General features: G+C 46.2%; 2 protein-coding genes across 2 annotated transcripts in view; one reads left to right on the plus strand and one right to left on the minus strand.

Annotated features, from left to right (window-relative positions):
- Positions 1 to 23,750, minus strand: part of STS (steroid sulfatase) — a 149,521-nt gene that overhangs the window by 125,471 nt on the left and 300 nt on the right. The window lies entirely within an intron of this gene.
- The window catches only part of LOC123628053 (pseudouridine 5'-phosphatase), a 70,556-nt gene continuing 69,616 nt past the window's right edge, over positions 22,811 to 23,750 (plus strand). The window contains exon 1 of the mRNA XM_045537665.1: positions 22,811 to 22,940. Within this exon, the coding sequence (XP_045393621.1) occupies positions 22,865 to 22,940 (76 nt within the window). The 5' untranslated portion in view covers positions 22,811 to 22,864. The remainder of the gene's footprint in view (positions 22,941 to 23,750) is intronic.

Genomic DNA, 23,750 nt, shown 5'->3' on the forward strand with positions numbered 1-23,750 from the left:
AAAGGACCACAGTGGTTAAAGGTCAGCGGGAAAGCTAGAATCCATTTCTGCTTCCAGCCAGGTACACTGGCCCCAAAGCCATCCCAGAGGCCTGGTCATAGCCTTGCTACAGGTGACAATCACTCTGTGGTATGGAAGATCCATTGGCTGATGCCCAGGGAATAGAACTTGCTCACGAGGCAGCCAGCACCAGGCACTAATGGACACAGTATCAGTACCGAACCAAGACCCAAAGCTCGTACGCAAGCAATGGCTTCACCTCATTTCTCACCAACTAGATCCTATTGGTTTCTGGCATCCCCCGTGGGATGAGCTGCTGAATACCCACTTTAGGATTCATAGATAAAGCCAGTACAGGAAGATCCTTAGAAAACAGAATCAAAGTGTAACAAAAGAAACAATCATTGCTTTTCTAAAAGGCCTTCAGCATCAACCCATGGGACAAATCGGCTTCAGCTCAGGCTCATGAAACTGCTGCAACATCTTCAAGCCCGGAGGTACCTCAAGAAACAACCTGAAACCTGCCACCTTTCCGTGATGTCAGCGTGCACTCGTGTTGTGCCAGGTGCCCGGTGAGGATGCCCAGGAGTGTGGCCGGCCTCTCAGCCACAGCTGTTTAACCATGAGACCTGGACCACCAGCGGGCCTCTGCAGAGTCACTTCCTAGCCCAGGCCATGTCCTTAGGGCCTTTCTCTTGACATCTCACGGACAGTTACCTTCAAGGGATGCTCTCTAGGAGTGAGTGTCTCTGTTCTTCTTCACCCTCAAGTAGCCTTGCCTTACTATCCCAGGTTTCACCAAATAGGTTTTGATTTTACCCAGTGATTTGACAGGTGGTGGACTGGTCTTCGTAGTCTTAGCATTTTAGGCTAAAAACGATACTTTATTGAATTCATGCATGCGTGGAGAACTTTAAAAGCATACATGGTTGCGTGCCACTTTTGTTTGTCACTTGACCACAGCATACAGTCCCTGTGCTTTGGTGAGCAGCAGAGTGTACAGTCCCTGTGTTTGGTGAGCAGACGTAGCAGCCCTGCCCACCAAAACAATGCCGCTTCCCTTAGTGGACGTTTAACACTCCCTTTTTTGAAAGAGCAGGTGTGAGTTGTGGCGTTTAGAAGCATGCCGTCAAAGAGACAGAGCTCTGGGTCTTTCTTGCTGATAACAGGCTGGTAAGTGGTGTCTGACTTATGAGGACAGTTTGTCAACTTTTGAGTGTGGATTTTAAAAAGTGATTTAGAGGCAAATTCATAATTACTTGCTTTCAGTGTAAAATTATTAATCGTGAGTAGCTGGGGAAATTTATGGAGCTTGTCAGCTTTCCCAGGTGACAACTTTTATAAATCACCTACTGCTCGATTACCCCTCACCCAAATGCAGTAACATTCATTAAATCAACACCTAGTTTTACAGCCAGAAGTAACTTCAGGGAAGTTGATCTCAAAGTTTTGCCTGGGAGCTTTGGAGAATGTGGGTGTTGCAGGTGTATGTGCCGGTATGCTGACTCTGTAGAGTATGAGGAACACGGTCTGGGAATTATCATCCAAAGACTGTGCTTTAGAGGTGAGGGGATGGAATCCCGTGAAGGCTCTTTGCTCACGTCACAGAGGAAGGCAACTCGTAAAACCAGGGCAGAATCCCAGGTCTCCGGACCCCAGTTCTATGCTACCCTATGCAGTACCATGTTACCTTGCCCTGCCAAGTAAAAACTCTTTTCAAAAATTTATTTTTAATTAAGGTATAATGAACAAATGTAAATTTGGTATAAAACTCATGGTATGTGTGATGTTTTGGTGTATATGTCACATACACACACACACAAAAATATATAGGCTGATTAAATCAAGCCAACTAACATACCCATCACCTCACATACTTCCTACTTTTTGTGGTGAGAACATTACAGATCTACTCTTAGCAATTTTCAAGGATACAGTATATCATTATTAACTATAGTCATCAGGCTGTACACTAGATCTTGTGAACTTATCTGTCCTGTCTAATTGAAACTTGATACCCTTTAACCAACATCTCCCTGTCCCTCAACCGCCACCCCAAGACTCCATCTACTCTCTGCTCCCGTGAGTCCACAAAGTAAATATTCTGGACCTTTCAGATATGTCTAGTCAGGACGGCAGGCGGGTAACTAATCCCAGGTGCCTTGTGGCTGAGAAGAGGTGACTTTGATGAGCGAGAACACTGACGCATAGCTGCCTCATGGCCAGTTGGCTGTGAAATCAGAGCCTGGGGTGGGTCCTTGTGCCGCGCGGGGAGAGCCGGTGGTCTAGGGCGGAAAGCAGAGAGGAAAGGCCAGAGAGAGCTTGTATGACTCTCATGAGAAGTTTGCTAGGAAAGAGGAGGAAAAGGGGGTTCAGATGGGAAAGAATTCTGCAGGAGATCAGCCCTGGAGGATATGGATAAGACTGGAGAGAGGAACCCAAGCAAAAGGCCAAAATCAAAGACAACAGTGAGGAGAAAACCGACACACTCAGCTGACACAACCGACACCCCAGCTACATACCGTGGGGCACGGTACGTACAGCTGGCTGGCAGGAGCTGGAAGTCCCTTCATTGCATCTGCAGCAAAACATCTCTTCCTCCAAATCAAGGTCAATTAAAATGTGTGAAACAAACACCAAAAAGCAGCATCACTGAACAGAGAGTTTGGAACTGTCAGCATTGAAGCTTAGGTCGCTCAAAACAAAACAAAAAGACCCTTTTCATTCTGTTTATGTGCTTTGTGTTAACAGAATTAATTCATTCACTGTACAGTAAACTTTTGTCTATCTCTACACCCATCAGATGTCCCTGAACTGGCTCAAGGATACTGACCAGAGTAAAAATCTCTGCTGTATAAAACCAACACACAATGAGACAGCAGGAAAAAGTCACGTTCACACTACTTGCTGATGAGAAAACCAATAACATTATTTACATAATCATGTTATCAAAGTCCATGTCTACATACCATTGTCAGTGGAAATCAAGTGTGGTAGACAGAATAACGGCCCCCAAAGATGTCCACATCCTGATACCCTGATCCTGAGAATATGTTTCCTTCCACGGCAAAAACAACTTTGCAGATGTGATTAAATTAAGGATCTTAGGACAGAAGAGATTATCTTGCGCTATCCCAGAGGGCCCACAGCAAGCATTTTCACAGTAAAATGAGACATAGAAAAATGACACACACTGTGGGAGAATTATTCTCATACAGTTGCAATGGGTAGATTGCAGATTTAATGATACCAGTAAGAAGCTGATTCCAATCGTCTCAGTCATTATTCTTCAAACAGGAGCGCACCTACTTTTAGAGATACTCAAAGCACCTTGCTGATGGGGTGCAGTGGCTTGGGAATTTCTAAGGGAATCAATTTCCAGATCTTCACCATCCAACTGTGCTCTGTTCCCACCCTGACCTGCTGGAAGATGTCTGATATGTGGGCATCAGGTGGTTTTCCAAGCCCACCTCTTCCAAAGTCAACTGTCTTCCACTTTGCACAAAAGGCATTCCTCTCTTTCCATCTCTTTCCATAGATATCTCTGTGGTCTGGCAAACCCTTCCAGGTGCCTCCGTGACTATGTGAGTTGTTGGTGTTGATGGGAAATTGGCCAAATAAACCAAGAGTGACTTTGGAGCTAGACTGATTGGGGAGTTACTGGGAAACAACGGAAATGGTTCCAAGGTGTCAGCTCAGAACTTGCTTTCAAGAAACATTCCAAACAGAAAGGAGATGGAGCTAAAGAATCAGCAAGGAACTAGGTAAGCACAGAAGCTGAAAATGAGTTGAGAAGCAAGGTAACAACATGGAAAAAAATCATGGACTTCCTCAACAGAAAGGACTGTGGTGCCCAAAGGTCCTGTCTATTGGGTGCATGCAAACAGTGCATCATTGCTGAAGGCCTAAGTGGAGACAGAGGTGGCAAATTCAAGAGGTATTTCAGAAATTCAAGGTACGAGCATTGCGTCCCCTGTGGAGGCTGGAGTGAAGGGGCGAGGACAGCAGGAGAGAGAGAGTAAGGACACACAGACAACTGATGACACTGGATGCCATGGTTTGGGGTGAGATCACCCACTGAGGGGAAACTGAAGGAGAAAATGGCGGGAGGAAGATGAATGAGCACAGTGAACCTGCCAGGGGCAGACAGGGGAAGAGGACCCAGAAGCTCAGAGTGACCTGAATGACATGAGAAGAACCAAGGTTTCTGAACTGTCCCAAAGGAAAAGGTATTGGATCTGACACTTAGAAGGTCAATTCTGACCTTGGAAAAGAAATTCTGGAAGCAGCCAAAGCCAGTTTGTCATAGGTAGAGATGAAGGTGTGGACGTGGACCCTCCAAGGGGATGGAGCATTTTGAGAAAGACGGTGGTTGTGGAAGCCCTCGGGGAATCATTGCAGGTGATTAAAATCGGGGCAAGTCTAAGGATTGGGTAGAACAAGTTTGAACAGTCAAATTGGACCATGTCCATTCCCTGGCCTGTCTGTTCAGAGTTTTCAGAGCAAAGTTTTCCTACTAAAAGTGAGAGGAGAGACGAGGAGGTTTGGGATTCCAGGAGAGTGGTGGATGTGGGATGCTGGAGAATGCAAAAGCAACCTTACTTCATGTCCATAAGTCAACCGAGAAGTGATACCAAAGACGCAGGTGAGGCTGTGAGCAGACACTTTGGAATGAGTCAAGGAAGCATTTTCATGCAATTGTCTCGAAGAAACTTATCAGCGATACTTAGACTCATAAGGCAAATGTGGCAAAATGTTATCCTCACCTGCTGATTCTGGGCCTAATGACAGACACACATGATGATGTCTGTTATTATGAGTTTCAGAACTTGCGAACAGTTGAAATGGCCAGTTAGCGTGACAAGGGTTAGTTTTGATGCTGTCGGTGTGCTGTCTAGTCAAAGGGCAAGGAAACTGAATCGGGGTAGATCTAGGAACCAGGGCACCAGGTGAGTGTGTTTGTGTCAGTTTCTTTGGGGTTTTGGACTTCCTGACATTACATGTAGAAAGGTAAGCCATCCACTTCATGGTTCTCTGGCCCTTCTCCACCTCTCAAATACTCCCTTTCAAAGCCACAGTTCATTAAAGAGAAACCCTATACAGCCACGTTGGTTTCTTTCAATGCTCCATCTTTTCCCTTCTCGGTTGGATCCTTTGTGGCTTTGTGATTGTATCGGCAGACTTTCATTTCTGTGTACATTGAGCCATTCTTTCCTCAGAGTCCCTGGCCAGGAGATAATATCTATGTTTTTATCCGAACGACTCTCACGTCTGTTTTCCCAAACCCTAAGGCACGTGCCAAACTATGTCAGTCATTTACTATGGCAGATTTGAAAACTGTATGGCCACTTCCTCCCAGGGATTCTAACACCCTCACTGCGCCAACCAATCCGCCCTTGTTCATCGCAGTCAATTTCAGAGCAACATTTGATCAGCGGGATGAAGTTCCCCAAAAGAAAGGAGTTTGTCAGATAGCAAGCTCTCAGCTGTGCAAGGCTTCCAGTGGACGGCCCCTTGCTAAAGTCCCCTATGCCCCTGAATCAGGCCTCAGTGCTAATTTTGTCACCTGCAGGTGAGAACTCATTATTCATTGTCCAAACCAGGCCTGGTGATTGACTGTATCTTCCCAAATTACATTGCCTTTGGATTTTTCTCTTTCTTTTAAAAATCCTTACCAAATCATACCCCACATGCTTCCACATCCACATTTAAAGCTTTGTTGCTTGCTTTTACTTTTCTTTTTACAACTGTGTAATTTGCCAATATTCACTGTTTCCCCCACTCTTCCTATTAGCTGTGTATTTTGAAATAAGGATACATATTTTCAAATGAAAGCAGCCTGAGATATACAAGTAATGACATACGTGTACTTGTATGTAAGAGAAATCAGTCCTAAGGGCCTAAGCATGGGAAAGAATCCTAAGGCAAGTCTTAGAAAATGACGATAAGTACAGATGGGAAGAGAAACCAGGCAAAATGGCAGAGCAGGGTTAGCTGACTTCATGCTGAGGGACAGGACAGAGAGGCATTGCAAATAGCCAGAGGCCCAGGGACTTACAGAACACACAGTTCTCATTTCCCTGTGCCAGAGCGATTTAGTTCTGCTTCTGTGCCAGAGCGATTTAGTTCTGCGTCCTTCGACTACACTGACTATAGGGTTGTAAAGTGCAGTCACGGATGATAGGCTCATACGGTAGAGCGATACCATCCCATGATGGTCAATACCCCAGAGGGCAAGAGGGCGGCATTCCCATGCAGTGGAGTCATTGGAATATGATGAGACCCAGAAAAATCTGATTTCTTAAAAATATATTCAGGCAAGAGGTCAGGACAGCAGAGGGCATGAAGAATCTGACTTGGGTGATGAACACGTTCTAACACTGATTTAGAGTGATGATCCCACAGCTTGGTAATTTAATAAAAACCATGGAATTGTACAACCGGGTGAGTGAAATGAAATGTAAAATAGGCCTCAAAAAAGTTGTAAACATGTTCTTCATCAAAACTATTTAAAGAACAGAAATGGTTCTAGAGCAGCTGGGAATATTTGCATTTCTTTAATTATTTAAAGAAAGCTGCCAAGAGTCACCGTATTGATCCTTCTAATGAATCTAATCAAATATATAATTAGGTGCCACATCTATTCCACAGACACCATTGTACCACCGGGGGATGCCTCATTTCCTATTAATGGCTGGGCAGTCGCCAGGAGCACTTTTTGCTAGAAAATAATTTGTAATTAGTCACTCAGCCACTTCTATGCTATTATGGATAATAAAATCCCAAATCTCATCATTTATCAGCTGGATGCAATTGTGTTTGTTGATGGTAAGGACATGAGATTACAAGAGAGGCTCTTCCCTCTGGATGTAAATCAGTACAATAAACCCAAAGATAATGGCTCCTGAAATCACTGCAATTGGAATATTTACAAGGTGATTGGCCTCTGGTTCCATTTCTAGACCAGGGCAGGCTGGGACTGGGGTGGACATTTTGGAAGGTGGGGTGGGGGTAGAGGGGACAAAGAGGCAGGTGGCAAAAGAAAAGTCGGAGACCATCCTGGAGAGCACCGAACCCCCACAGACCCTGTTTGCCTCTGGCCCAATGTCCCAGCTACTCGGGAGGCTGAGGCAGGAGCATTGCTTGAGCCCAGGAGGTCAAGGCTGCAGTGAGCTATGAGGGCCAGGCAACAAAGTGAGACCCTGTCTCCAAAACAATGACAACCACCACCGCTGTGAGAGTACTCAATGCCTCTGACTTGTACACTTTAAAAAAATGGTTAATTTTATGTTATGTGTCTTTCACCTCCATTTAAAAAAATAAATATTATATTAAGAGAGGTATCACAGCTAAAGCTATTTTGTTAAGTACCATCAAGCCTTCTGAGTCACTGGCATGACAAGATATCCCCAAAGAGAAATTCAGACAAATACACAAACCCTGTTGTGGGTAGACGGTGGACTTCATCGCACAGTTGGTGAACGTTTGAACCAAGCCCGCATGGCCACAGACCAGGCATATGAGCCACTGTTCTAACGCACGTCCTGGGTAAGGGCAGAAGGAAGAGAAACTCAGAGGATGCTGGGGTCATAATTCCCAACCACTGACAGAGGACGTCCTGTTGCAAGGCCTGGCTGGACACAGCAGGAGCAGAGCTGACCCAGTGTCCAGGGCAGAAGAGGAAGGACCTGGGTGTGCTCCCCTCGTGAAGCGGGGCACGGGCCATGACAGATGCCATTTGATCACCTCTTCTTTCCAGAGGGGCCACCAGACCCCAGATTCATCTTGAGCAAGCAGAGAAAATGACTGTGATGAGTCAGAACGGACTCTGGCACGAAGAAGATCAAATCTTCAGTCCTGCTTGGGGTTTTTCATAAGTTCATTGTCCTCAAATATAAATCAATGGCATTCAAAGTGGCTAACTAGAGTCGAGATTGTCAGCCACAACTTAGACATGAATTTCCCCCAGATGTGAGTCTGTCATTAGGTTATCTGGTTCTCAGAGCACATTTTCCTAAATTATAATTCGGTTCCCAGGCCCACTCACAGGCAGGCACCTGGGGGAGGCAGAGTCTTTACTCCCAGCCTTGGTACTCAGACCTTTGTGTTGTCTCCTCCTCTTGAGTGAGGATGGAGACTGTGACTTGCTTCTAACCAACAGGGTGTGGCAAGAGTGAAGGGATTTTGCATGTGTCGTTAAGGGCGCTAATCAGTGGACTTTGTTCTGATCTAAAGACAGGTGAGCCTGGCCGGGCCTGCCCTAATCGGGAGGGCCCTTGGAGACAGACTGCAAGCACAAGAGCCCCTCGCCTACTGGCCTTAACGGAACAGACAACCCTGATGCAAAACACCTGTGGTGAGGGGCAGCCCCCAGCAGCAGTGAGCTTCCATCCTTACAACAAGAAGGAACTATGGTCTGCCGACAACTTGAACACGCTTGGAAGCGGACCCCGAGCTCCAGGGGAGAAGACAGCACATACATCGCCGACACCTAGCGAGACCCCAGCCAAAGGACCCCATTCAGCCACGCCTGGACTCTCTTCCCACAGTCACTGTAAAATCATCAGTGGGTGTCATTTTAAGTCTTTAAGTTTATGGCAATTTGTATCCAGTGATGAATAATGACCATGGTATGTATTCCAAATTGTCATAAAATGGCCACACCACCATAGAACTTAACCAGAATGTAAAACCAAGTGTTTCCAACTACAGGGCTGGCCACTACCCGAAGAGATAGGTAGCAGCTATGAGACATGTCTATGAGACTTATGAAGAGTTTTCAGTTGCTCTTCAAGGCATCTGCTCCGGGTTCATGGTTTCCCCTTTGAATCTACAAGCTTCTCAAACAGGCAGCTGAAAAATCCCTTTCTAGGTTTGAGCAAGGTTGCCGTGGATCTCTTCCAATGGCAAACCTTCTGAGTCATGCAACTCGCAAGTTCTAGGAAGCTGCAACTGTAATCTCTCAGATTAAGTAACTAAACTGTAACTTGGACTGATTTGCAATGAGAAGGTCCTGGAATCCATTCCATATTGCCGACCATGGTGACTGTCTAGTTAGTACTATGTAAATTATCTGCTATGACCCAGTCCGCCACGGGAGGCAAAGGGCTTTGAACACCTCTTTGGGTGCATCATCGATGAGATGTCCAGCAATGTGACAGGGCAGGAAAAAAAAAAAAAAAACCTCTTGACTCTGATCCTCTCTAGAGATGCTCGAGCTTAATTTTCCCACTTACGAAATGGGACTCAAAATGACCCACCTCACGGAGTTGAAGTGAGAAAAGAATGAAATGAAGCAAAATATGACAAAATATAAGGCACCACACAACAATAAAGTACCGTGACTCTGTAGTCAACCAGTGGTTCCCATGGCAGGGGGTGGGGAAATTGGCAACGTCTGAAGATATTTTTGTTTGTCACAACTTGTGGGCTGTGCCAGTATCATCCAGTGGGCAGAGGCCAAAGATGCTACTAAATATCCTACCATGCACAGGACAGCCCCTGAGGACATAGAACAACCCGGCCTCAACCGCCAGTAGCATCGAGGTAGAGAATCCTGCTGTAAGTCAAAGATTTGCATTACTCAACTTAAAATGCTTTTTCTAGACCAGTGATCCTCAACCAGGGATGATTTTTGCCTTCCAGAGAACACTGCACAATGTCTGCAGTCATTTATGGCTGTCACGATTGGGATGGGACTATTGGCTCTCACAGAGTCCAGGGAGGTTGGTGACCACCCCATGATGCATAGGACAGCCCCACCTCACCAGAAAGAATTATCCAGTCCAAAATATCGGTTGTACTGAGGCTGAGGAACTGTGGCCCGGATGTTCTCCTGCTCGCCAAAGAACAGTTTTTCTTTCTTCTTAACTAATTTGTTTGTTTTAATGGAATCTGGCCTTTCAAAAGTCAAGAGGTGCCTTCTGGTTTGGTGTCCCCAGTCCACAGAGTTCCCAGATGGGGTTACTGCATCCCTCAGTAGATCTGCATACATGGTTCCTTGTGTCTAAGCGGTTCTTTGCATCCTAGGTGGGTGGGCTGGGAAGGAGGGGTCAGAAGCTGCCTATAATTGGGCACAGAGGCCACAAGAACCATTGGGACCAGATGTGTTTCACAATTCAGAATTTTTTGGAATTTAGAAAGTAATGGTGAAGAGCTCGTGTAATATATAACACCTTGAACAAAATCTCGGACTGCAACCCGAAGTGACCCCTATTAACAGTTCTGCAGAGAAACAAAACGAATATCCATGTTCAGTGGGATGAATGAAGACTTTTCACCCTACATTAATTTTGCACGAGTTGGTTCTGAACTGGTGTCACTGCCAAATATATTACGGAAACTGTCAGTTTTCAATGTTTTTCTTTTCTCTTCTATTTCTGGTTTTAGACAAAGGACTATAGACCTATATTTCTGAAGGCAGGACTTGAAAAAAAGTAGTGGAGTCCTAGGGGCTAAGAAGTCAGGTACTGGAAAAGCCACCTATGCCAAGCAGTGCCTTGGCCAAGTCACTTGAACATAGATAGCGCCAGAGTTTCCTCATAGGCAAATTAGACAGGTAGGGACCGGCGGCATCCTTGCTCAACGATCCAAGTCAAACCAGCCGTGCCAGGCTCCAGCACAAACACAGAGCTACCTGCCCAGCTGGAAAAAGAGCTGAGAACAGACTCCAAGGGGTAATCTCCAGGCCTCACCCATGATCCCAGGGGGTGCTGATTCTTGACCGTTTCTAACCTGGTGATTCTAAATCGGGGGCAGTTTTGCCACCCAAGAAACATTTGGCAATGTCCAGAGACAAGTCTGGACGTTGTAACTCAGCAGCGTGTGTGCGTGTGCGTGTGTGTGTGTGTGTGTGTGTGTGCACGCACCCGTGCATGGACATGTGCACAAGGACGATTCCGGCATCGAGTAGGTAGAGGCCGGGGTGCTGCTAAACATCCCACATCACACAGGTCAGCCCCCACCACAGAGAACGACCCAGCCCCAAATGTCCACAGTGCTGAGGCTGAGAAAGCCTGCTCTGCCTTGCACATTTTAAATGCAGATTCCAGGCCAGTGATTGCGAACGGGAGGATGATCCTACCCACCAGGGGGCATTTGGCAACGTGCTAACCATCCCACAGTGCACAGGAGGGCCCTATAGAGAAGAATCAGCCAGCCCCAATAGCAATAGTGCTTCTGCTGAGTCACAGAGAACCTCCCATTCTGTCTATCTCTAAACCAGTACTCTCCCAATCCTGGAACCACCACAAGGAACCTGGGACCGGGGGCCACCTCTGTCCCCTGCCCAGGCTTCCCACCAGACCTCACAGCAGAAGGTGCCACTCCTCATTAGCTCAGCGCCACGCCTCTGCCCTGCACTTCCTCCCCATGATAAGCATTTAATTATTATTGACATTGGCACTTGCAGTATTTACACTGTTTGTTTTCCGTCTTAGACAACACTTGTCTCTGAGACTGCACTTCTGTTTCATCATCGTCACATCCTCTGTTACCTATGTCCAGGGGCACAAGGGATGTGCTTGTTGACTCAGTTTTACAGGGGTTAATTTCCAAAACAAGGCTGGAATTTTAATGGGAAGATAAGATGGAAATAAAACAATGGCCACGGAGACTGATCTGGAGAGTGTGTCTTGAGATTCTTTTTTTTTTAACTCACAAACTTTTAAGGCTTGTTTTATTCAATCTTTTAAATGATGCCTGGCGTTTACTGTTTAAGTTTTTAATGTCAGTAGGGGTCCTTATGGTCTTTTTACTCTTCATGCACTAAAAGCTTTTAGATTTCTCTATCCTAGTATCTATATCCTCAACCGTTACATTATAATCTCATTATAAACGGTATAGGGCAATTTCTCAGTCAGCAAATATTAATGTCCCTGTAGACAAGATTCACAGGTATATTCTGTCAAGCATTATCATGTGTTTATCAAGACAAAGAGTGCGTGCTGCAAATGATTATAAAATAGAATCATTTTTCTATAAAATAGTTTCAACACTTTTAGTGACATCATTTTCAATGGAAACTCTTTTTAACACCCCTCTAATTCAATCTGCAAAGGTTGGCACAGAAGACAAAATTGTTGTATCCATGGAATACACTGATACCCCGATTAAGAAGTAAAGTTAGCTAAAACTAGACCTCTTCATTCATTATCATCACTTATATAATTCACTCACATGATAATATAGTTTATTTGAAAGGGATTCAATGAATTTCTTCGCATCTCTCTTTGGAAAAAACTCATTCATTTGGTGGGTTCATAATCGGTAGATTATCTGTGGTATGCTCTGCAAGGGTTGTTTCCGATGCCCCCATTTTCTGTAATTAATATGAATTTTCAGAAAACAGTCGCCAATTTCTAAACCACATAGCCATTCTTCAGTTAACAAAGTTTTTTTTAATGGTCTACATAGCGAAACACACTCTTAAACAACGGAGTAATAAACCCCACATCTTAGAACAAAACCAATTCAGCCTGTTAAGAAACATTTGACTCCACGGCCCTGAGGATAAATTCAGAGACCTACATGTATGCCCCTTATAAAGTAGGAATATCTGTCATTTTTCCATTTTTTATGATATATATTTAAGGTGTTCATGACAGATTTTAATTCCATATATTTAAAATTTTTTTAAAAAAGAATGAGAAAAAATGTAAGTGAGAAAAAAAAGTAAAAAAGAAGTAAAACTACTATTCCTTCTCAAATACGTATTTTAGAAAAACAGTAAGTAGTGAACTTAGAAGAACAGCAATCTTTCATGGACTCCATTGGATGGCAAAGACATCTTATTTATATACATTGTATCTAACTCAAACAGTGGGTCTAATATTTTGACACATAAGGTTAATTAATTCAATTTCCCCTTTGACTAAGCTATAGCACAACATGCACCTCCTCCTTTGCTCATTTCTTTTTAGGTTTCTTTCCTCTAAACTGTGCATTATTTATTTTTAAACCAAGCCCGTGTTTTCAAACTACTGCTTTAATCCAGAAAGAAAGAAAGACTATTTGCCAATTACTTTCTTCTCCCTAAAGACCGCCTTCTTTCAGGGCAAATGAACAAATGAAAATATATTAGATAAATGGTCGTAGGTGGTTTGACAGATATTTTCGTTAATGTAACACTACAGATAAAAACGTACAAACACGGAAGGGAGGTTAAAACACTATCTCCCAGAGTCAAGACTTGCTCTTCCAGTTATTAACTCTTGCCCTGCCTGCCCATTTGCTATTCCAGAAAGGGAAAGAAACAGAAACCTCTAGACTTCCTTCAAAGCAGTACAACCAAAGCAAATATTCCCTGTAGCCATTTTCTTTCATCATGTATGTCAACATCTTAGCAGCAGAGAAACAAAATAATAACAATGATAATCCAACTTACCAGTTCTTATAAGGCTTTCAGACAGGGCTTGTAACTGGGAGACCCAGGCACTCTGTACCTGTCCTTCAGGGATCTTAAACAGCTTTTCACATCATCACACTTGGACAGCAACCCAGCCAAAGGCTCCCAATGTGTGAATAGTCATTTGACAGCCCGGGCAGTTATACTGGACCATCATTGGCAATAAAGTCATCACTGAGTAATTGGTGAAGCTATCATAAAAAAGTTATTTAAACGCATATGTTTCTCCGCCTGGCCTTCCCCAATGCCCCACATGTTTCAGACATCAATCAGAGGGAAGCTGGACTTCCTTTGCCAAGTCATCACATTGGATGAGCTTCATGGGCTGGTTCTGAATACTTAACCGCAATCCTCACTCACCTTTTGGCTCCCCTGACCTAGAAAAAAGCCCATTGCCTGTGTGCACTGGATTTTGCTTTTTGCTGTGCATGGCCAGGAGAGCGAGCATGTGTTCACAAAGGAGGGAGAGGCTAGAAAACGGTGGGGTGGGCCAGACAGAAACATGGTAGCTATTGTGTTTCTATCAATAAGGGCACGGGATGCAGGGTTAGGGTGGGAATGGCAAAGGTTGTGTTTTAGATGATCGGCCCAGAGCCTGATGCACCTAGCCCCTGCTAGCCTGTTTGTTAAGTGACTTACACATACAACACAGCATAAACAGCCTCGAGGAATTCATTCTCTTTGTCCACATCCATGGTTAGGCAATGGGCAAGGCCACCCTCCCGCCTGTGGGTGCTGGGTGCTGAAGCAGGGAGGTGTCCCAGCAATGCTGACTGGACGGCAGGGAATCTTCTGACCTTACTACACCTTCGGGGAAACTCATACCCCAGGAAAAATAACTTCTAGTGTTTCTCTTTTGTTTGTTTCCTCATGTCATTTGCTTTATTTCACTGAGGGAACAAGGCAAAAAGAAAAAAAAAAAACATAGGAAAGGAAGGAGCCTAAAATCTGACCTTTTATTTTTATGATTCTACTTCCATCAATAAAATATTGCTTATTTTTTAATTATTTTGCATGCCTCTGGCTCTTGGTGGGCGCTCAAATAATATATAATGCAGTAGCATTAGCCTATTTTCCATTCTATTTTCCATGATAACCAAGGGATGGAGCACACTGAAACCTGAAAAATATTTTAACTTGAGTAAGTGTGACTCGGGATTTCACCAAAAAGCAACATTTTATCTCCCAGGCTCTCTATAAAACTTATTCATTGCAGAAATGTTTTATACCAGCTAGTGGTCAAAGTTCCAGCATGTCCCACCACGTTTCTGGCCACTAAATGCTTTAAAGCTCAAAATTAGATTTCTACTGCAACAGCAAATGTCTGCAGTTTTGATCCCAGGGTAGGCCTGCTCCTTGCCTTCCCCCCCTCCACCCCCCCCACGTCAGGCATGCCTGGGTGGTCTGAGCGCAGAGGGAGGCCTCTCACTTCCCCATGCGTCCTCTGCCTTCATCTCCAGCTGCAGTCATTCCCCTGTCCCTACCTGGAGTGCAGAGGGAAAGGGAAGCGAAAGCAACGGAAGGTTCTGTTTCTCACTGGTGCCTTTGTGAGCTGGTCTCAGGCAAACCAGAAAGGTATTTTCTTAGGCTCTTGGAAGCTGTCCCAGCTGGCTTCTCCCTTTGCAACTCCCGAGATGAGGGCAGTGTAGTCTTAAATGTCTGCAAACCTTCCTTCTGCTGGTCCTCCTCTGGTGGTTTAGGTCATCTGGTCATGCGTATTTGTTTGAGGAAGTCTGGGAGGACGGGCTATACCAACACATTCCCCTGGCCTGCAACCTCAGGAGTCTCTGTAGCTGTATCAGCCAGGAGGCAGCGGCCAGTGCCTCGGGTCACAAGAGTTGCACAATCAGATAGGAACCCGTCTGAGGAGTACAGGAATCCTCCCCACTGGCTTCGGGTCAGGAGAGATGCCTGCCACCCACCATGGAAGGGGCAGGGCTCCCATGCTACAGAAACTTCTTGACAAATCCCCTCCTCTCTTTCTCTTACACCCTTGCTGTGAAGCCAGACAGCCACAGGGTTCCTGACTGCTTGCATGGCAGATCACTCCAGGACACGTCTCTTTGCAGCTCAGCTGATGATGCTGGCAATTGAGTATCCTGTTGACAGTAAATATCTCCCCAGAATGATTTATCTTAATCTGTGGAAGGAGGGCTTTGGAGTCAGATGGAAATGAATATAATCCTGATTCCTGCACTCACTAGCTATGTGGCCTCAGAAAAGTGCTTAACCTCTTGGGGCAGTGGCTTTCTCATCCGTAAGGCAGGCAGAAGGACATGTTCCAGGTAGGCTTATCGACTGTAGATAATGGCCCAGGGCACAGTGCCTGACAAATAGGTGCTCCTTTCTGCCAATTTTTAGAGTACAGAAGGATTTCACTTTACAGAGCTATGAAAACCCCTGTGCTTTGAGCTCATAACAAGCGAGGACTTTTTCAAATGTCCTGGAGGACTGGAAAAAAACAAAACAAAACAGAAACAGTGCATACTTTGTTATCAGAAACTCTGTAGGTGCTTAATGACATTGTTCAGGGTTGACCTACCTGATGTGTGACATTCCTATAACTGGTTGACCCTCAAGCTACCTCTGGGCACATCTTATCCCTAGAGCTCCGCCTAGGAAGAGCCCAATGGAGAGACTGTTGGTGGAAAATCCTGGAGTCCTGTGGAACGAGGGCAGGACACCGAGCCATCATTCAGAGCTTAGCAAGCAAAGAGTCACTCTGGAAGACTGGACATGCAGCAAACGTGAGCAAAGACCTAGTCTTGGTAATTAGGGCCCTGAACCAAGGAGCAGGCATTTCAATGCAAATCAGGCAATTGCGATAGGAGCACACAGAGCTGGCAGAAAGGTTCTTCCCTTAGGCATACATGGGGAGATGCCGGGAGCCCCAGAAGCCAGTGTGCTATCGTCCACGTGCTATCGTCCACGATGGCTGGGGCTCGCCAGCGGGGAGCTCTGTCTATAGCCGGGATGGGCTTTGCTGTTCTCCACCAAACCATCTGCCACCCTCATAAAGTCTAGAAATATTAAAACAACTCAAGCGCACTCATATCTCTGGTCCTGGGATGCCCCCTGGGTATTAAAATGAAGGTTATGGAGCAGCAAAGGGCAAAAACACAAAGGAAACCCCCTCCCAGAATTCCCCCTACACGTGCTATGAGTAACAGGGGAGGGGGCGGATCAAAGTAGGAAGACGGAAAATTTTGAACAGATTCTGGGTAGACATTTTTGGTTATTGGGGGTTTTTAATTATCATTCGATTCTCATTCTTCACTAGCAAGGCTAATCACGGCCTCTGCTTGATACGTTGCAATTTGGTGTTTGAAGTTACAGCTTTATTATTAAACCCCAAAGTAAGTCCTAGTAAATTGCCTTCCTTTATATGGCATATATACCTACTTTACTCCAGAAGGAAGGAGGCAGGGAAATCGATTGCCTTTAAGGTTCTTTCAGAGTAGTTTAAATGGCCCTAGGAAATTGAGTTGAACTATGTGCTTTTCAGTTGTGATTCTTTATACATTAATACAACAGCAGCTAACAAACATATGTGATTGAAATGTGCCCACAAAAGTACAAAATACATTTGTTGTACCTGTTAGATCCATCTACTTCACTTAGCCTATTATACAACTCTCAAACCAGTGCAATTATATGTAAATATATATACACACAGATATGCATTATATATAAAGACCTTTCATCTTAAGTTTTTTCAAACCACATATACGTACATCTATATATGTGTATATTTATATGTATAAATAAAGTATAATGACCTTTCCTCTTAACTTTCTTCGAACTGCACACACACAATTGTTCATATAATACATAACGTAAAAATGCATGTGCATATATGCAAATTAAATATATTTCAATTATATATAAAGACATTCCCTCTAAAGTTTCTTAAAATTACCCACACCGATATATTATTTACATATAGTATATAACATATGTGTGTATACATTTATGTATACACATCGCATTCCCCTTAAGATTCCTAACATCTTAACTATTTGAGGTATTTAACAAGAAGATTCTATGAATTTTACTATGTGAATTTACTCTGCGATTGCAGCGTGTTTGGCATCACAGTGACTTGGCGAGACACCACATCCTTACGGAATTGCTCCAAGAGAGTAGGTGGTGAGAAGTTGAGAATCACAAGGGACCCTACGCCTAACAGTAAGTGGTCTGGCATCTCGAAAGTGTGTTTGAGGGAGATGCTGCGATCTTTTTAAACAGGTACACAATGGACCCCATTGGGTAATTTTGTCAAATATCGGGTTTTAAAGACATGAGAAGACCATCATTGACCGCAGGAACGGGCATGTTTCGAGCAAACGTGTGGCTGTGGAGTGAGGAGGGACGGGCTCTCCAGGCTGATGTGGTCACGCAGAGCTGAGGAGGTGGCTGTAACGCCAGCCCTTGCCTTCCGCTCCTCCCTGTTTGCTGGCCCCAGGCACACAGGAGGTGAGTGAGCACAGGCAAACAAAGGAGGACATCTGCAATTCGAGAATTGACTGGTTGGACCATGTTGTTGCAGCCACACTCCAAATTATTGACATCAGAATTACAGGGAAAAAAAAAATGTTTCTTCTTGTTTACATTTTGCAGGTTCCTATTTCCTTGAAGTGTTTTGCTGATGATTTCTAGAATACTTTTTCCTTTATTTGTACAATCATTTTTATATTTGATTTTCATATTAAGTATCTATTCAGGTTAGAGTTTTGATTACTTGCTCATAATATAAGAAATTTTTAAAACATGTAGGAAAACATAATAATAGGTTTTGCTTTTTGGCTCTTTCTAAGGAAGTAAGACCAGCGTTCCACCCTGTTCCTTTTCTGCTGTATTACTGCAGCAAGGTAGTTAACTTCCCTCAGGCTCCATTTCCCTGTTTCTGTAAGAAAAAGAATTGCATTGCTTACCTTGTATAGGTGTTGAGAGAATGAAATCAGAGACGGTTTATATTAATAAAAGTAGTGAGTACGCCCTCATGGTCTGAGGGCTGGTGGCTGTTACTACAGTTGACATGAAACAAAGAGCCAATTTTAACCATGAACAACTAATCATTCTTTAATCTTGCACTCTCAGCACATGCCCTTCATAAATACTTCTGAAAACCTACCAGAGCACTGTGCAACTTGTATGAGACACAAGGCAGGATGGAAGCCTTTCAGGGGAGCAAGCGGTTTAATCAGAAGCCACCACCATGCAAGGCGCACATTAGAGACGGCGCTCTGTGTGGCGAGGTCAAGCTGGGATGCTGTCCAGTGGCAGGGCCAGTGGGCACCCCTCCTTGTGAACCTGGGGCAGGAGACAGCAAAGGGCCCCAGATGCCAACATCCCCAGTCGTATCCATTGTGGTCATAGCCACCCCCAACAGGTCCAGGAGGGAGAGGCTATGCCATTGGCAAATCAGGAGGGAAAGAAGAAAGGAAGACAGGGAGGGAGGGAAGAAGAGAGGAAAGGAGTTGAGGAGGCAGACAGGAAGGAAGGCAGGAAAACAGAGAAGGAAGAAAGGAAGGGAGGGAAGGAAGGAGGGAGGGAAGGAGCAAGCCAGGAAGGGACTGTTTGGGGCCAGGAGCCCCAAACGCTAGAACAATGCAATGAGGAGCGGTGGCCCTGTTAGTGGGACATGAGGAACTGGAGCCCCTATCTCAGGTGTCCACAGTCCCACCCAGTCAGCGAGGATCCATAGGGCCAGAGCTGAAATTCTAAAGTGGAAAATTCTAATGCCCCAGGTCTTTGGAGCATTTATCCCCACTTTACGTACGCTGTTTTAGAATAGTGTGTATCTATACGTGCATCCTCACATTACAGATTTGATAAAACCTGTGGGTTTTTTTCACAATCAGTGAAGGCTGTAAATCTGATGCCAGAAGTTCCACTTTTTTGTCACTAACTCGAACCCACATTTTATTATTTTTGTAGGTGTTTCTTTAAGCTCTCCATCTTGTTCATTTTGTGAGGGTTGTCTTAAAAATTAAATAATGTGCATTGTAAATACACTTTACTCTAGTACGCACATTGCATTATACTGAAATCAGATAGAATGATTGAGGGCAATAGTGTCTCCCCTCAACACCCCCCACAAGGATATCGGGAGAAGTGACCAGGACGCAAGACCATTCGACAGCGTCCATGCAGATATCATATGATAGTCAAGCTTAACATATTTCCTACTTCTTTACATTAAAAGAATCATAAGCAGAGGTCCTCGTGTACCCCCACCTCACAACGAAGTATCTGGTGTAACCAGAGGGGGGAGGGGTGGCGGGGGATGGCCTAGGACAGGTGGGGACCAGGATGAAAGGCAGATGCTGAGTCAGACAGTCTGGGGGAGGTCTGGGAGTCTGCATTTCTAGTGAGCCCCCCCCCCACACCCGGGGCTGCTGCTGCTGCTGCTGGTCTGGGCCCACCTCTGTTGCTCACCACTGCAGAGCAGCAAACCTGACCTTTCTCTTGGAGCCAGATTGTACTCTGATGGTCGACAGGATCAACAACAACCCCCCTCCCCACCAAAGTACCAGATACATCCTAGAGTATAAAGCCAGAGACAGCAATTCAGCCACCTCCCTCCACCAGGCTCCCTTCCAGAATCCACCAGCTTGGGGGAAACCGGTGGGAGGAGGTGAGAAAATTCACTGCAGGCCCTGCAAGAGGCTCCCTGGGTCCCTGTTACCATGCCGGTTACATGGGGGAAGAAGGAAGGGAAATCTGCAGTGAGGGGCCGAAGTGGAGGCCCTGTTAGATGGAAGTCAGAGCTTTCTAGTTTCTCAGCATCATCAAGGAATGTGGCCATGGACAGCCCCTGAGAAAGATGGTCCCTAGTCCAACCTGTCACCATCAATGGGGGGAAGTGGGGGAAGGGGAAGACCTGTACCCCACAGAGGTAAAGAGAAGAATGGGGCAGAGGATGGTCATTGGAAACAGATATAGCAGACTGGGAACCAAATACAACAAGGAACTCAAGCACATAGTCACAGGAACCAAGACAGCAAACTAAGATGGTGAAATAAGCTAAGACTCTATAAAGGATGTCATATATATATATAAAATAAACGGTATGTTTAAGTTTATATACTGTGTGAGAAGGTATCATCTGTTTATTTGTTCCATCAGTTGTTAATGTGCTTTTAACACCATTGTACTATAGTTTACTGGATCTTCTCCAGTGTATTTTAAAGTTGTCAGGAAAACTAAGCTACTGCCCCATGGGGAAAACACAACTGTGCAAAAATAAACTGTAATTCACGGAAGGAAATGCATTGTCACTTGGCATAGAAGCTGTCCATCTTTGGCTGTTAGAAGAATTATGAAAAGCTAATGGGTAACTTTGTTACTTGTATACAAACAACATCACTGGAACAAAATTTCATTCTTTTCCAATCTGGCTTGTGACAAAGCAACATTCACATATTCAGATTTTTTGTTTTTTAGGCAAAGAGGTATATTCCATGTTATTCATGGCAGAGATGTTTCTAAAGAGTGTGGAAAATAAGACTTAAAAAAAAATGATGTGAACCATGTTTTCACATCTGTGGGAGTTGAAGGTCATAAGTTTCCCCAATGCATCTTTTCCACAATTGCTGCGAGCCTCTGTCATTTCAGCAAATGGGACTGGGGCCTTTTTCCCTGATTGAAATACTCTTTCAATCTAATGAATAGACAGAAACATGAGGTTGTTACCATAGAAAAAATATAACTGTCTCATTTGTGTATCCATTTGTTTCTGGAGAATGGAAAGAAGCTAGGAGTGAGAATTGAAAAGACACCAGCTGGGAAGTACTGACATCCCACAGCCACCAGACCAGCATTTGTGGAATGAATCTGTTATGGGCTGAATTGTGTTCCCACCAAAAAGATATGTTGGGGTCCTCACCCCCTACTACCTCAGGATGTGACCTTATTTGGAAACAAGGTCTTTATAGAAGTCATCATATTAAAATGTGGTTATTAGGGTTGTCCTTAATCCACTATAACTGTTATTCTTACAAAAGGAGGAAATTCAGACACAGAGATGCACACAGAGGGAAGATGATATAACAAGACACAGGACAAGGACAGCCACATGCAAGCCAAAGAGAGAGGCCTGGAATGCATCCCTGCCTCACAGCTCTCAGAAAGGATGAACTCTGCTCACACTTTGATCTAGGACTTCGGGCCTCCAGAACTGTGAGGTGATCCATTTCTGTTGTTTAGGTCATGTAGTTTGTGGTACTTCTGTTACATCAGCTGCAGCAAACTAACAGGGAAACCAGAAATGGCTGCATTTGAGTCACAATTCCCTTCCTAATTTGCTCATGAATTGCCTTCTCTGAAATCCAGTGTCCTCAAAGGAAAATCATGATTGTATTAAGTAGGGGAAAGTCTCTTGCAGCACCAGCTCTAAAAATACATAATTGTACTGACTATATACTATGCATTGGTACGAAGAGCTTCACCTGTCTCGCCTCCTTTACCACCTGCATTTTACCCACGGGGAAAGTGAAACGCGGAGACTCGCTGCCTATCATACATGGTAAGACCCGTGTTGAACCCATGTGTGTCCGCACTCATCATCCATGCACTTAACCAGAAATACACGCTCACGTTTTAAAGTCTTTGAAACTTTCTCATTTGTGCTTCTCAAGAGGTCTTATCTTTGTCATTAAGCGTGTATAACACTAAACGAACACGAGGTAGAAACAGGGACAAAGAGGTATTTTTCTAAGAATGGAAAAAAAAAAACCTGCTCTGGTTGCATTCAAAAATGTTGGAAAAGTAAGAAAACTCAGAGCAGTCAAAAGACAAACGAGAAGGCAAAAATCTCAAGACGTTTTTAAACATTACTATTGTTTCGGCATCCTCTAGGCCTACTTGTCCTAGCGGGCAATGCACCAGCTGGGGATGCTCAAAGATGCGGGGGGCGCACCCTGCCCGCGCTACTGCGCATGCGCCGCGCGGCTGCCGTCCCCGGTCCGCGTCCTGGTCCAGGCCGGCAGGGAGACGGGCGGGCGAGCGGGCGAAACCGAAAGGCCATCCCGGCCGGGGTCTGGGCGCTGGCGCTCCGGGGTCGGCCGAACCCACCGGGGAAGCCCGTGACCAAACCCATTAGGCTGCAACCTGGCGGCCCGCAGCGATGACACCCTGAGCATCCCCAAGCCGTCTTCCCCCTCCACAGCCTCTCGCACGGTCCCCCCTTCCGCATCCACGCCCTTGAACTCCGGGCCACGGATTTGCCCGCGGACTAGCTACTCAGTTCCGCGCGGCCCCTGGGCTGGGCGGCTTAGCCCGTTTCGGGTGTGAAGTGAGGGGTGCGGTGGCGGATGCGGGCAAACGTGTCGCGCCCGCCCGCGCCGCGGCCGACTCTTGGTCCGCGGCGAAGGCCCTCAGCGCGCGTGCGCAGGGCGGGCGGCTGCGCGCGCACCTCCGCCGGGCCTCCCCCACCTAGACCGAGAAGGCGGCACCATGGCGGCGCCCCCGCCCGCGCCCCCGCCGCGCCCCGTCACCCACCTCATCTTTGACATGGACGGCCTTCTTCTGGGTGGGTAGTCTGCGGTCGCCTCCCGTGAGGGCTGTTCCGGGCGGGCGTGGGGTCGGCGTCGGGGCGGGGTCCTTCAGGGCCGCGGGGTCGCGGCGCGGCCGTGTCCCGGCGGGGACCTTCCGGCTCCCGCGCGCTCTGTCCCGGCCCGACCCTGAAGCCGGGCGGCGGCGGACGCCCGCGGGCCCATGTCTGGGCTGACGGGCGCGCGTGGCTGCGGCGTGTACGCGGCCCCGGCGCCCGCTTCCGGTGGGCCGGCCGCGCGTGGGGCCGGAGCACGTGAGGCGCGGTCCCCCGGGGACCACCGAGCGGGAGCACCGCTCCGGTCCTCCGCGCCCTCCTTCCGGTTACCCACCCGTGCGCCCCGGCTTCAGCGTTCCCATCTGCGGACTGGCTCCCCGGATACCTGCCCGCCGGCTCCGCGCTCGCTGTTGTGGGCGCACCTGGATGGTAGCATCCTACACGCTAGTGTTTCTCAACCCGGCGATTGTCCGGGTCCCCCGCCCAGCGCGTTTGGCAACGTCTGGAGACATTTTGGGTGGCACAGCTGGAATGAGGGGGTGAGGTCACTGGTATTTAGTGGGGTCCAGGCCAGGGATTCTCTGTGAAGCTGTCTGCAGTGTCCAAGAGCCCCCCGTGCCACAACAAGGAATTTTCCCGACCCAATTGTCAGTAGTGGAGATGCAGAAGCCCTGCCAAGTTTCCTGGCCTCTCAGATTGACCCAACACCGTGGGCATCACCTGGGTGCAGAAGCTCGGACCCCACACCCCCACCCCAGACCTGCCCCACGGGAACCGGCATTTTAACAACAC

This window comes from Lemur catta, chromosome X (genome assembly GCF_020740605.2).
Source record: "Lemur catta isolate mLemCat1 chromosome X, mLemCat1.pri, whole genome shotgun sequence".
NCBI lineage: Eukaryota > Metazoa > Chordata > Mammalia > Primates > Lemuridae > Lemur > Lemur catta.